General features: G+C 38.2%; 1 protein-coding gene across 1 annotated transcript; it reads left to right on the top strand.

The window, feature by feature from the left end:
- The first annotated feature begins 7485 nt into the window (after positions 1-7485).
- Positions 7486-15449, top strand: LOC140169440 (cytochrome P450 2U1-like). Its single transcript, XM_072192703.1, has 3 exons — positions 7486-7973; positions 9098-10033; positions 12080-15449. Exons 1-3 carry the CDS (start codon positions 7610-7612, stop codon positions 12259-12261), a joined length of 1482 nt encoding a protein of 493 aa, XP_072048804.1. The 5' UTR covers positions 7486-7609; the 3' UTR covers positions 12262-15449.
- Positions 15450-15871: the final 422 nt, after the last annotated feature.

Below are 15871 nucleotides of genomic sequence, written 5' to 3'. Positions count from 1 at the left end.
CATTATGTCTTTAAAAAGTCGTCAACCAGTGTGTCCTCCCAGCCATGACACATGGCTCAGAACCTTAGGCTATGACTCAGACAATGGAGCAGAAGTTGAGAGTGGCTCAGCACAGTATGGAAAGGAGCATGCTAGTGATCACAAAAAGAGACAGAAAAACAAATGAGTGGATCAGAAGCATGACACAGGTCACCGATGTCATCCAGACTGTGAAACAACACAAGTGGTCTTGGGCTGGTCACCTAACTAGAACATCAGATGGACGATGGACCAAACTGGTTACAGGATGGATACCTACAGTTATGCGTCTCTGTTGCAGGTATGCGTGCCTTCAAAGTCCGCACAATGTGCGCGTCCGCGTCGATACTTTGTACTTCAGAGTAGACTGACTGTAGAAATGGCACTAGACACCCACGCAGGACACAGAAAGTAAGATGGAGAGATGAAATTACAAAATTTGTCAATGTAACCTGGATGAGAAAGACGTGGGATAAATCAGAGTGGCGTCACCTTGGAGAGGCCTTCACCCTGAAGTGGGTCGACGATGGCTTAGGATGATGATGACTCCAGCAATGTATAAAGCCTTATTTACATGGAGACTCTATTGCTTGAAATTTATTTCCCGCAAGGGAGAGTCCCCGTGTATATTGGTAATTTTGCCAGGCAAGGCTCCTGGACCTCTGACCTTTCATAGTTTCCTCAAAATAGAACCGGGGCTATTTTTTCAGGACAGTATACACTCTCCAGAGAGTTTTCTCTGGTATGTTGATGACATATGCACACTTTTGTTATGTATTTACCTGGTTATGGTTTTATAGGTCACATAGGGGGCCCCAGATATAGTTGATTGAGGTCATAATTGCTGGACTCTATGTCCCCATGTAAATTGCATCGCCAGGGCAAGTAATCCATCAAAATAAAATTTATGGTTATTATGTAGGCAAGGGTAAAGTCCCCATGTAAATTAGGCTTAATGTACATACCGTCAAGTTTCGCTTAGTGGGGTATAATGGGCTTTCTTTAAATAATTGGAATTTTAGGCACAAACTAGAAGTGCCCTCCCGTAAAAACCACCGGCAAATAAGGGCACGGACCATTAATTCTTGTTTAGATTTTTAGAGGAGCAGGAAAGTGAAATTTAAGGAGCCGCTACAATTGACGTGAAGTTAAAATATGTGGCAGAACTTTCTGAATTACCCTTCTATATCATGTAAATATTTTGAAACATGTAGAGTATCCTGAATTTGTATTGCACCAACAGGGTGAGTCAAAAAAACTTCCAAAATGCAAGTAAAACTTACATTAGAACCAAGTTGAACTTTTCAGTTTAAAATATTGAAAGTTAAATGCTACATTCAATAGTCACCGTGTATGAACCAATGAAGTGAATCACATATGTTTTGTGTTTACAAGTCATTATACTACGATTCCCAATTTAAATTTTGTCCACGTGGCACTATGTATTTTAAAGGAAGGTGACCTGATATATTTGGAAAATCAAATTCTTTAAAACTTACGTATAACATAAAATGTCATCCCTTTCAAGGACTCATGCAAAATGAAAATGTAAATGTTTTTTGTAAATGTGACTAATTCCTAATTGAATTACCGACATTTATACAGTGTGATATTGGTAGTCTACAGTGTTTCTATTAATGATTTATCATGATAATCATCATGATCATGTAATATATTGATTTCAAGTGAAAGGCCCTATTTTGCTCATAAACATATTGAAATTAGAAGTTCAAACTCAGTGTATTTCCCAAGATATCATCAAAAAACTGCCTAATTAGTCTCAACTATGGTATACATATTTCAATATGTTTATGAGAAAAATTTGAGCTTTCATCTGATACCAAAATCATCATTTTGATGGGGGGATGAGATTTTCAATCAGGTTACCCACCTTTAAATGAGAGCACAATAAAGACACCAGATCTGAAACTCACTTTTTGTTTTGTATTATATTCTCATTGATCATTGATGCTTTTTCTATGATCCTCCTCTTCCAACCAATAGAGGTTTCACTTCACTCATGTGTGACTTCTAACAAAAGGCGCTGGTTCCCGTAGCTGACATATTGGAAAATGTTGCCAATCAATATTCATGAGAGTGTACATTCAACGTCCAGTTTTCGAAATTGGGTGACTTGTGTTTGGCAGGTGTGAAATACATCTGACTTGGTGTTTTAATTACGTAACGCATAAAGGTTTTGGCATCATTGAATGGCTGCCTAGTGCTGTTATGCTTAATTTCTATAATAATAATTATTTTCTTTATTCATCACTTTCTTTTCCTTTCTCTGCACTTATTCTTTCTTATTTCTACACTTTAGCTGTGGCGCGCGAAAAATGTTACCACAGGCCTATTGAAACTAAACTGTTGAAATATGCGACAAAAGTGGAATAAATTCGCGCGAAGCACTAAAAAATTGGCATTTTGTGGCTAACATGGCCAAATATGAGGTTGATTTTGACAGAAACCCACACACAGGCGTCAACATGGGGTGGGGTGATTGTATGGACAATCCCCCTGGCAAAATATTCGGGGTATTTATCCCCCCCCCTGATCTATACGCCATCGCTCTCCGTCTCCCTCTCTCTCCTTCTCCCCATCTTCCTTTCTTTTTCTTTTTGTCTTCCTCCCCTCCCTACAATCACAATCACCCATCCGCTTCTCCACTTTTCACCCTCGACTCCTCCTTCACTACCTCAATTGCCTCTACTGGCCTTTAAAATGGATATTCGTGATATTAAGAAACCCAGTTGACTTCATTGAACAGGCCCATAACCATGATAACAACATAATATAGGCCTACTGCGAAGGAGTTATTTATAGATAGTGACACAGATAGACCATGGAAATAGTAGATGAGAAGGAATCACAACGAAATCGATCGCCTGTGACTAATCCCGCTTATCTATTCTTCATTACAAAGGAAGAGGACTCAACAAATTCCCTTTTGAGGACATTCATATTGCCGCCATCAGCGTGATTTGGTAGCATAACTGGAAATTCATAGCGATAAATCTTTGCGCACAAACAAATTTTGAACCGGTTGTTGTGACCTTAGTTGATGAAGCGCACTTTTAACGTTCATTTAGACTGGATTTTATAAACATTTGCAACAGATTTCTGCATTTTCAGATGCAGAGAAGTCAAAACAATACAAATATTGGGAAATTTAATCAAAATACGTTATATTTTCGACTAAAGATACTTTAAAAAAAGTTTTACATTTTGTAAGGATAATCGTATTTTCGCCGACCCCAAATTTAATTAAAATGTAAAGGTATAAAACAAGTTGTTCCGATTGTTTCCGAAAAATGGGAACAGATTCTATCATAAGACAAACGGAAAATCAATTCTATCAAATTGCCTTCACATGTGCCCCAGACCGCCCACATAGGTAAATTTGCCCTAAATGTTTCAAATATATGACTTTCTACTTCCGATTTTGGTAATACATCCTTCCCACAAGGCAATATTTTTGGCTATGTTATCCCATCTGTCCCATAATGCATTCATATTTCCCGCCCTTTCCTGCTCACAAGGCCGCATTTAGTCCATAAGCATTGGTCGCTTGACTGCAGCTTTAGAATTGGAAATGTCATGTCATAGAAATGTTACGTCACCGATGACCATCGTGTTGGGATATAATCCCGAGGATTATGATATAACTATAGCGGTTGACGTGTATAGAAACGTCAATGTACATGTCGGCAATGTGTTTGGAACTTTGATGATGGTTAGTTGTGATTCCTTCTCATCTACTATTTCCATGATACATCATAGTAGCTATGTATGAAGCCTTATTAGTATCATTTCGCTTTCGTGTTTCGCATTTCGCCTTCGCGTATTTCGCCTATTTCGCGCATTTCGCCTTCGCGTATTTCGCCTATTTCGCGTATTTCGCCTTCGCGTATTTCGCCTATTTCGCGTATTTCGCCTTCGCGTATTTCGCCTATTTCGCGTATTTCGCTTTCGCATATTTCGCGTATTTCGCCTTCGCGTGTTTCGCCTTCGCGTATTTCGCCTTCGCGTATTTCGCCCTATGGGCGCACACCAGAAATAAAGTGCCCAATTGAAATATCGCAAAATATGACGTTTCTTTGCTCGATCTGAGGTATTTTTGGCCCGCTTTTCGGCAACAAATTAACCATAAGAATACTATTATAATCGAAGAACACTAGGCTATAATAAAATCAGCCAAAGGGGGTTTCATGGGATCCCAAATTCCGTTTTTCTGCGATATATTTTGCAGTTTAAGACAAAAACAAAACAAACCAAATCTTGCGATTTACCATCTAAAATGGTTAAATTGCATAATTTTAAATATCACGGGTCCCTAGCACCCCTATTGGCTACCTTCGGGAGGGTGAACTAAATTACTGAAAATGATTTATTAAAAGATAAAACCATTTTGATTTTTTGATAGACCAATGTGTAAAATTCCCCCGGAAAATTTCACTTTTATTTACAAAATTGGAACATGAATTAACATGGGCTGTGACCACTGGCCGTGGGGGTCTTTTAATATTAAATCCAATATAGGCTACATAAAAACGCAGATGAAGTTGAAAAAATCCTAGTTGAGTGAAGTCGCAATGCACGTAGGCCTACACGTTGAAACATATAAAATGATGATAGGCCTATATTAATAGGCCTAAACTATACTATGATATAATATTTGATCAGATGGACCAAAGTATGGACAACCAATTGACTTGATGTAGTATGGAATGAGTTACCATGGTTACCAGGTCAAATTCAAGGAATTCAAGGGAGCATAATATGCTAATGAGCTGGACAGGAAATACGCAAGGTCAGTGATGTAATGTCAGGTATGGGTAACAATAATGCCTGGAAAAGGGAGGAGGCCTTTTTTTATTTGTTGTTCTGAGATGTAGGCCCCCTCACAAAACCTTCCAAAAGTGTTTCTTATATATAAGGCTATTAGAAAACATCTCTACTTCCTAGAAATATTTTTTTCAAAAAATAAAAATATAATTGAAGAAACCTCAAAAAAGGAAGCGGGAGGGGACGTGAAACATGTTTATTTTTTTATTTGGCCTTAATATGCACATCAGCTAAAATCAACATGATTTCATATTTGTTGCCTTACACGATTTCGGTCAAATTTTAATTTGATTATTCTTTGCCAAATATTATAAAATATTATTATTAGTAACAACTGTCAGGAAAGTTTTCTGTGATTTTAAGCCAAACAAAAGAAAGAAAATTTACTTACCAATAACTATGGTGTTCTATCTGATATTTAAAGTCATAATATGACCATGACGTTAATTTAAATTTGCTCTATTGTCCTAAAAATACAATGAATTTGGAAGAATCCAATTAGGTGGAAGGGATATGTGTATCAAACATTATGCCAAAACTTATGTTTACGTACATTGTGCCTTTAAATCATTTTAAATGTTTTGGTAACCTCATCCCGATGGTAGCCGGGAGAGAGTCATGTCATGCTTAGGTCCTATAGGGAGCCATACTATAAATTATCTTAATTGGTCAATTGCAACAAGGTCTATGATTAAATCAAATCGTGGGTCCCATTGTTAATTTATTTAAGTATTCATGATTTGGAATCGATGAATGTTAATTTTATCTTCAATTTGTTACCGAAAAGACCTCAAATCGAGCAAAGAAAAGGTGTCTTCTTGCGTAAAATTTCAATGGGACGAATAACTATTGGTGTGCGCCCATAGGGCGAAATACGCGAAGTAAGCGAAGGCGAAATACGCGAAAGCGAAACACGCGAAGGCGAAATACGCGAAGGCGAAACACGCGAAATACGCGAAGTCGAAATACGCGAAATAGGCGAAATACGCGAAGGCGAAATACGCGAAATAGGCGAAATACGCGAAGGCGAAATACGCGAAACACGCGAAATACGCGAGGGCGAAATGCGAAATACGCGAAGGCGAAATGCGAAATACGCGAAGTCGAAATGCGAAGGCGAAATGATACTAATAAGGCTTCATAGCTATGGCACGTTGTTACGGTAATCGATCAATAACTCTATTGAATTGATTTAAATGAGGTGCCTAAATAAAGATGGGTCGTAAATAATTGTACTTCGACGGTATGGTGTGATTTTGTATGCTGGCGAACACTCAGTCACACCCTTGGGTTTAATCAGGACAATAGGTACCTCTCAGTCAAGTGGGCGCTTTCACATGACATTCTTTTGATCACTTATTGACAGTAGCCTGTCTGGTAAAGCGTTAATACGCTGTCAGGTTAGTTACCGATTTAATGACGGAACTCTTTTGTCTTGAACAAAAGGTACCTCTCGATGAATAGCTTGGCGGATTTTCAAATCGGCACAAAGTTACAATGCGTTATGTAATCCATTGCGCCTCCACGAATATGATACCTCCGTGGTTGCACATGTAGGTACTTCTTTTGAAAGTCCTAAACAAGGTATAGCAGTCGCTGGTAGGATATGCAGCTTATAGAACACGGACAACCTCTATTGTTGAAATGATGCTTGAAATCAACAAAATCCAATTTTTGTAAGAATTTGCATAGAGTGGTATATAAGCACATTAAAAAAGAAAGTCTCCACTTAGAGCAATTAATGCCGATCATAATTATGGTGAACCTCGTTTAATTTGATCAATATGCATGAGATGAACCTATTGACAGTTTATAAGGTTTTTTGCCAAGGGTTCAGTTGTTGGTGTACGTGTTCCAACAGCTCATGTTTTTACACTTTTATCCTGTTTATTTAAAGGCCCATTCAGTGATTCCAGTGAACGTGTAAAATGAAAGCAAACTAAGTTTTTTTCGTAACTGCTCGTAACCTTGTAGTACGTTATAAGAATTTACTATCTTAGCTATGTTAGCGCTAGTGCGCCATCTATGTATTTTCTTATGTGTTTTGCTCTCTCATACCCTGGAAGGGGTCGAAAGAGATCATTTGATGGACTCCATACCATACCATACTAAGGGACGCATCATTAGATATTATGGGGGGGGGGCTAGGGAGTTTTTTGAAAAAAATAACTTCGCCCACCAGTGAGACGAAAAAAAACCTTTGCCCACTAGCGAGATGAAAAACAAAACAAATTTGCCTCACTGATGAGTAAAAAATTCCTACCCAACTCAGTATAAAGGTATACATTAAAATTTTATTTAAAAAAAGACAACTTCTTGTAAAAAAATTGCACCCCAAAGGCAGGGGGAAAATCCACCACGTCCTAAATGGTGCGTCCTAAAGAGCACGTAGAGCACCATGGACCCTGGAACCTCCAGGGTCTACATGCGCACAGGTTTCTTCTGCGTAAAAACAATACAATAGAAAAGAATAAATTGACCCACTTTTTTTGCATGCTTCGTTTTCATGGCCCCGAATGAGAAACGGCCATTGGTTGATTGGTTGACGTATTTCCCTCCTGCGAATTAAGTCGAGCCCCAGATTTCATAAATCTGTGAAAGTCATATAATAGTTTTGTTCCACCAAGTTATCTAGTTTCGAGATCGGGGCCGCATCTTGAACACAATACATTTTCTGAAAACAAGCAGTTTCTATTCTCAATCATCTTCTCTGCTTCTTGTCAAACAAAATTGTCGAAGCTTCAAAATGGTCGTTAACTACCATGATGATTTGGTGAATTTAAAGTCAGTTTTGGTGCTCGTGTTGCTATTTCTGTTGGTTGTCTGGTGGATTCAGCAACCTCGCAATTTGCCACCAGGACCATGGCGTTTTCCAATCATTGGTTTCGTTCCTCAGATGATATGGTCTACGTTCTTCAAAAGAGAAGAACTGCATATGCTTGCAACACGACTGGGACAGATATACGGGAAGATTTGCAGTTTTGACTTATTTGGAATGGTGTTTGTGGTGATCAACGATTATGATGTCATGAAGGAAGCAAGCAATAATCCAGTACATAGCGACAAGGGGCACAATAATGAGTTTGAACGCACATTGTTTGGCAGTGTATGTAAGTAATCCAATACCGTAAAACCTCGTCTACAAGCAAATAGAGTATTTTCGATGAAAGATAAATTAATACGAATCACTTCCGGTCAGAAAGGAAAACTTTCAAAATGTCTCTTCTGTAACAAACAAGATATATCAGACATACTGCAGTTACTGTCCGTTTTCCTATACACAATACACAGAGCTCTCACAATTGACGCGTGACCTCTACAAGTAGTGTATGTTAGAAGTATAGGCAATTGCCTAGTTAACGTCACTGTGTGAAAAATAACCGGCCAATATTTAAAGTATTCTATGAAATTCTAGAAAATATAGTTTTGTAACATGTCCTAAATTTTTAGCTAATTTAGGTGTTTGGAAATATTCGCACTTTGGTGTTTTAGTGTATGTTATAGGTAATAGGACATTGCCTAGTTAACGTCACTGTGTGAAAAATAACCGGCCAATATTTAAAGTATTCTCTGAAATTCTAGAAAATATAGTTCTGTAACATGTCCTAAATCTTTAGCTAATTTAGGTGTTTGGAAATATTCGGACTTTTGTGTTTTAGGAAGGATATGTAAACGACAGATAACACCAAAAAATATGAAGAAATTATTTCCAAATCGTGTTAAGTCTGCAAACCATTATGCTTCTCATTTTCAAGAACGCTGGTTAACAATAAGCAGACTATTGTCTCATTTCGTAAACAAAAGCCCACAAGTATTCTTACCTTGCGTTCGCTTTATAATCGTACACCCAACTGAAACTATAATACCAGCTCATTGCTCATTGTACAGGTAAAACAGAAACAGAGAAGATCTGATTTAATCAGTTGAGCTGTTTTCAATTAGTGTTATCTTGCTTTTAATGGGGTTTAAGTCCTGCAAAGGTCGTGGTGAATTCTACTGTAGACATGACTGCATCATGAGTGATACCACTTGTACACATGCATTGATATTAACCAGTGCCTTTTGGGTTGGTCACAAATTTGCGTGTTTATACGAAACGCAAAAGCCGGTTCATGCCCAATGGTTTGTAATTCGAGAACCGCCCTTGTTATTTCATACATAATTGCAACTGAATTAAAACGGGGTTAGCAGGGAATATGAAAACTAACATATCACCATTATTATTTACTTGCAGTTCATTCGCATAAACATATGGCCGAATACAGGAAATTTGCTTTGCATACTTTTCGAGCTGGGAAGAGCAGCATTGAGGCTAACATCGCAGCTGAATCCAAGATCCTATTCCAGAAGTTGGATGGTCTCAAAGGCAAACCTTTTGATCCACACCACGTCCTCGTCACCTGTATAACAAATGTACTATTTGCTGACGTGCTTGGAAAGCGTCATGATTATGATGATAAAGAATTCCGCTATCTTGCTGATTCCAGTACCCGTATAATGCATCTTCTTGGCGCGGGCGCGAGGTCTATCATGCTTCCAAAATACTATCCAAATAGTGACAGTAAAGAAGTGCTACGTCTTATCAAGGATATTACTGATTTCATTGACAAACGTGTCGAGGAACACCGGGAAATTTTCGATGTCGAAAACGTGAAGGATTTCATAGACGTATATCTAAAAGCAATTGAAGAGGCGCCAAAACCAGATGACCCCTTTTCATATCTCCAAGACGAGAACATGCGTGCTGCATTGTACCTCGTGTTCTTAGCCGGAGCAGGCAACTTGTCCACCACTCTAGATTGGTGTTGTTTGTACCTGATGGCATATCCAGGTATCCAGAAGAAAATTCAAGAGGAAGTGGATTCCGTTGTTGGCCGCAATCGACTACCACAAGTTTCCGATCAAGACCAACTACCATACACCAGAGCAACCCTTCTTGAGATACAACGTCATGTTACCTTGGCACCACTAAGTTCTTTTCATACGGCCAGTGATGAGTCCTCAATTTATGGATACCGTATTCCAAAGGGCGCGACTATAGTTTCAAATATATATGCTGTGATGAGAGATCCCAAAGTGTTCCCAGAGCCAGACCAGTTTAAACCTGAAAGGTTCATCAATGACCAGGGGAAATATTTTGAAAGAGAGGAAGTTTGTGTTTTTGGAGTCGGTAAGTAAAACAGTTCGTATACTTAAATTCACATATGGCTGATAATTTCTTCGGAAGGGGGGGCATGAATATGTCGGTGATCAAAGTCAATTTTATAAACCTCTAGCGGGGGCTGATTTTTTATGACTCCCCTATAAGCGCGCGAAAATTTTGATTGTAACCTTTCATTAAAAAGCTGGTGAAAATCACATATTGCCCGGCGCCGGGGGAAGGGGGTTCTTCCTGGTTGAAGATGTACGGTGATGTGCCGCGGTTTTGGGGTACCTTTTCAACGATTCTGTATGTCGATGGGGGTGAGTTTTCAATGGAAGCAATCAGGGGCGTCGCTAGACCAATCGAATTCGGGCGGTGGGGGTGTCCAGCATATTTTGCCGACGGAATTGTACATTGTAGACCCAATTTGTTTAGCCAGGAAGGCGCTAAAGATTCAACATTTTTGTTTGTTAGTAACTACTATTACATTAACAATATGTCTATATTATAACGACAATAGCACAACTTGGTAACACATTAATCTTTTATATCACTCTTGTAATTTACCGAGAAACCAATCATGCCAAATGGTTTCGCCGAAAACAGTAAATTTAGTGCCGACAAAATTATGAATTGGGTGGGTGTGACACACCCCATACCCCTCCCTCCTCGAGCGGCGGCCCTGGAGACAATAGGGCGCATTTTGGAAAAAGTAACCTTAAAAGCACCCAATTTGGGTGCTTTTTGGTTACTTTCTGTGAAAAAATGGTATACTGATGGGTTGCAAAGAGTAGCCACAAAGGACGTAAGCGTCCGAAACTCTGCGTCGCACATCCCCCATCCATTTTTTCCCGTGACCCAAATTTCATAAGAAATTAATACAAATGCTGTTATTTTCCGAAACTTATAAGCGGCGTACCGGGCAAAATTTCCAAAGGGGGTACAATTTCCAATTCGTCCGAAAATTTCAAAATGGGGTTACATGACCAATCAGATGGTACCCTGCTCTTTTAAAATGCACGGAGATGTGTTTTTGACAAGTCCCGCGACCACTTTTGGAAGAGTCCCCCAAAAGGTTCGCGACCCATGTGCACAGTTTGCGAACCGCTGACATAATATCGTTATGAATTCGGCAGAGTGACGAATCAAGAATTTTGAGCAAATTTTGAGCGAGTTTTTTTATGCTTATGATTATGTTTCAGGTTATCTTTTATTTCCACCAAAATGTTAATGGTAAATCTTTCTCCCCGACGTAGATATTGAAATTTTGATTTGGACGAATCGCGCCTAGGTGCGATAAATGAATTTGGCAAAGAGACGAATCGTATACTTAGCTGTACAAATCAGGTTGATCAATAGTATTGTATAGCTGGAAACCCCGAATTTTCTATATTAAATGTCTTACACTGATATATTTGATACCAACGCATAGCTATAGATATCTTCTATCCAGTGATACCAAAGTAAGTACAAACATTCCCCACACGATATCGCTATGGCTTAATAATGTGAGTGCGCCCCCGTAAAATGGGAAAATCCCAGAAAATCATACACAAAATATAGGCCAATATTGTTATCTCTGCTTTAAAATCCTCAAGTTTTTGCTAAATATTACAGGGATGACTATTTATAACTTATATACCAAGTTAAGTCTACATAACCTTAGGACAACCAGTAACTTCTGCACAAAAGCCCCAAATCAAGGATGCGTGCTATGGTTTACACTTATTGCGCATTCGACATTTCGGATACAGCTAAAGCCGAATAGCTGTTAAAACGGGTTTTGTGGGATATATCGATTGTTTCAGAACATGAAAGTATTGCAAATAATTCGTGTCCATTTACTTCTATAATATACATTTCAAATGAGTGGTCACGAATGTTCTAAATTTTTAGAAGGACAAATGGAATGGTACCAAGATTTTCAAACGTCGTTTACTCAGAACAGCAATTTTGCGTATTCGGCACTCGTCTGCCATGTTCATAACGAAACAAAGACACACAAGCAGTCAAGCAGAGTTAAAGGTAAACATACAAAATAATATATTTAAAATACATATCGTTTTCTTACAGGTCGCCGCAACTGCATTGGTCAAACCTGGGCAAAAATGGAGTTGTTTGTCTTTGTCACTCATCTTCTTCACCGCTATTCGCTAGTCAAACCAGAAGATGCGCCACCAATAACCTTCAAAGGAGATTACGGAATTACTTTTGCACCAAAACCATATACTATCAAATTTGAACTTAGAATGTAATTTGTAATGTAAACTAATAGCAAGACATTTGATAGTTTCCTTTGGTGTCACGTGATCAGGTAATATATGATTCCTTTGGCTTCCTTGCATGCACCAGATCGTGTCACAAATATTGATTTGTAGTTGCATTTTAATATTGAAGAAGTAAACCCTTCTTACATCCAATTTGGGGTGTCATACTAACACTTATTTATCTGTATATTATATACATCTAATATCATATCCAGCCTTACATTCATGACCTTTTGGTCTAGATTTTAGCTTTTTTGGTCTAGATTTTAGCTTTTTTGGTCTAGATTTTAGCTTTTTTGGTCTAGATTTTAGCTTTTTTGGTCTAGATTTTAGCTTTTTTGGTCTAGATTTTAGCTTGAGCAAACTAAATTGTGAATACGGTTTGGTTTTGTGCCAGATTATCCCGCAGATTATAAACTAGACTAGCTTGCCAAGTATCATCAATAGGAGTAAATAATGTAAACCAGTGGGAACGCAGACCGTGGTGAACTTATGCTATTCCAAAGGTATTTATAAGGCTAATTAACAAATGCCAAAAGACATGGGTAACATGTTGTCTGCTTAATGCATAATTGTATTTATGTGCACACTCAGGCATTCCTATCCCAAAGAACTTTTTTCAAAAAATAAAGCATGTTCTAGCTGGTGAACCTTATGACATCTTTTTGTATACTAGCACCATATGCAATCTGCCGGTTGCGGAGGACATTTCCTATAATTGTATGGGTTGTTTTTATTTTCGATGGCAAGCACCAAGATTTACGGGTCGGTTACGAGATGTAAAAATGATCAAATCGTATTTTTTTTTGTCTTTTGTCGTCTCTTGCTTAAATTTCAACGTAAAATTTATGGTGGCCGAATATTATAAAGAAAATCAAGAAAATTAAAATCTGACAGGCTGGTTTAAAAACTTGTCTCGCTCGCTTGCGTAAAGCTCTCGTCTCTCAAATATTCAGAAGGGTTCAGACCATATTTGGTAAGTAGTAAATAAGGGCACTATTCCCCACTTTTTTGAAAGATATCTGCAAGCAGTAATAATTAATTCTCCGTGCCAATTCGACTTTCTGATGGGGTAAGATGAGCTGTGAATATACTAGATTGGGATATCCGAGATTACAAAGGAAAATATTTCGTCAGCTATAAAACTTTAATAAACTTTTAACAATTATTTCAATCGGCTCGCAACTTTTAAACAAACATATGCCCGTTTTTCACTCTGTCCACGGATAGCAAACAGTGGTTGGGATGAGTCATGCTTTGGAGTGGCCTGTAAGGTCACCTGACCTCACACCACTTGATTTCTTCCAATGAGCGGTGACCACCAGCTAGCCTCCAAGATCTTCGCAAACGTATTATTGCTGCATTCGCAAGTATCCAGCGCACAAGGATGGACAGAGGATGGTACGCAACGTAATTGATGCAATGAGGACCACGGCTGAAACCGGTATTCGCCAAGTAGGAAACCAGGTAGAGGGCAGAGCAACAAAGTAAACTCACTTCAGAAGAACCAAAGACAAACCAAACGGCCCTTTTCAGGGCTACCTTTTATCCCCCAAAGAATAATGACTTATGTTGTTTATAATAAAAATTCCTTTAAAAAGGAATAGGGCGAGCCACTGAGGAAGTGCCAAGATAAAGGTGTAGTTATTTTATTCGAACTGTTTTTATAAATGGGATTGTTAATAATAAGCACGTTTGTACGTTTGTCAAATGACAAGTAGGGCATGTAGTAAAAACACACTGCATAATTCTTGATAGGCAATTGTTGTCAAAAGGGTGGTTCAAAAGAAACACAAATAATTACTACAGACACATGCAATGTAGTTTTGTAATTTTAATAATACTGGAAAAAGAATCTTATAAAGATCGAGATAACATAAAAGCACCATCATAACACAGTAGTTATTACGTTGACATTATTATGTAAATAAGTTTATGTGCATCAGTCATATCCATAACAAAATATGAATGTCATTAGATTATTGACCAATGAAAACACAGGTAAATGAAAGTCAAGTGTTACGAAAACTAGGCGGACATCTTCCACTAATTGCCTCAGCCATGTTTGGCCCACTCACACAGCAACACACAGAGCACGTATAGGGACCCAAAAAACTTCACCCGATTTAACACACTTAGCTCTATCGTATATCTTCAGGACCATTGGCCCACTCACACAGCAACACACAGAGCACGTATAGGGACCCAAAAAACTTCACCCGATTTAACACACTTAGCTCTATCGTATATCTTCAGGACCACATTCAGATTTTACCTCTACCCTTCAGCTTCTCAAAACTAGGTGTATTTTAAAATTTTATAAGAAATTACTGTGCAATATTACTATTTTACTAACTCATCTTCCAACTGATATTAAGCCCGAGCAACTGGTAATTACATAGCCATAACACGGTCACCTAGCCACTGTGCAACACTGGGAACCAATATTTTTAATGAACCCGCTATATTCCTTTCCCGTGCTCAAATATTTTGTGAACCGGTCTCATTTTAAAGGCCATGTAAACATAACAACACGTGTGCAATTTCAACCAATAAAAATCAATAGATGTTTGCAAAATTAGCATATTTAGGTGTCTATCATTTACCGGAAACCACCGTGCTCTATCACTGAAAATCACGCATGACGTAACCAGTAGTGCATTATCAGTGGTACTTGCTGCGTGATCAATTACTGGCATTGTGCGCTGATTGGGTAATCTCGATCGGTACCTACTAAATATTCATATCAATCCATCTATGAGTCATGCATGGTTGTAAATGTCCTTTCCACAGTGTGAAGTTTTTAGTGCGTGATCAAATCGTGTAATTTACCTGATATCATGATGACCATGATAATGACTTGCGTGTGTTGTGAGAAGTGCATAAATCTTCTAAGAATTCAATGCTATTTTATCTCCGTGTTCTAACCCCGGTTCTAACAATAAATTTCATCAGAATAACATTTTCACATGTCATTTTTGTCTTTAGCTTTAAATGTGTCATAATATAAATGACGTTCTTTAGTTAACTTCCACGTTTACCCAGATATTAGGCCTATTAGCAGTATCAGGTCTCTCAATCTAGTATATACACAGATTTACAGCTCATCTTACCCCCCTTCAGAAAGTCCAATTGGCACGATACATGTATAATAATTTACTTCCGAATGGTACCTTGCGCCTTTTAGCTCCACTTATTCATTACACCGATTAAAGGATTCTCGTTAACCCAGCAAGCCTGAGGGAGGGCGTTACTGATGTTACATCAGCAGAGCCAAGTGAAGGCCAAGTATCATTAACATATTCTATACGCTATAGAAAAAACAACAAGCACATGCAAGCAAGTATTTTGCCAGTATCAATAAAACTATAATGAGGCTATTAATGTAGCCCAACTGTACGTACAATCTGGCAATACCGCTCAGTCTGAGAGAAATGAAAAATATCTGTTGCAATTTTCTGATTTGCATAAAACTAATGCTAGTTCATGGAAGTTGTAAAACAATTATTTCTTTTAATACAAACATATTCCTTGGTAAGACAACTTTATAGCACTGTTTGAATATCAACATAAAGTAGTAATGACAAATTTAAATGGA

This window comes from Amphiura filiformis, chromosome 1 (genome assembly GCF_039555335.1).
Source record: "Amphiura filiformis chromosome 1, Afil_fr2py, whole genome shotgun sequence".
Classification (NCBI taxonomy): Eukaryota; Metazoa; Echinodermata; class Ophiuroidea; order Amphilepidida; family Amphiuridae; genus Amphiura; species Amphiura filiformis.
Note: the sequence above shows the minus strand (reverse complement) of the source record. Positions and strands in the feature narration are given on the sequence as shown.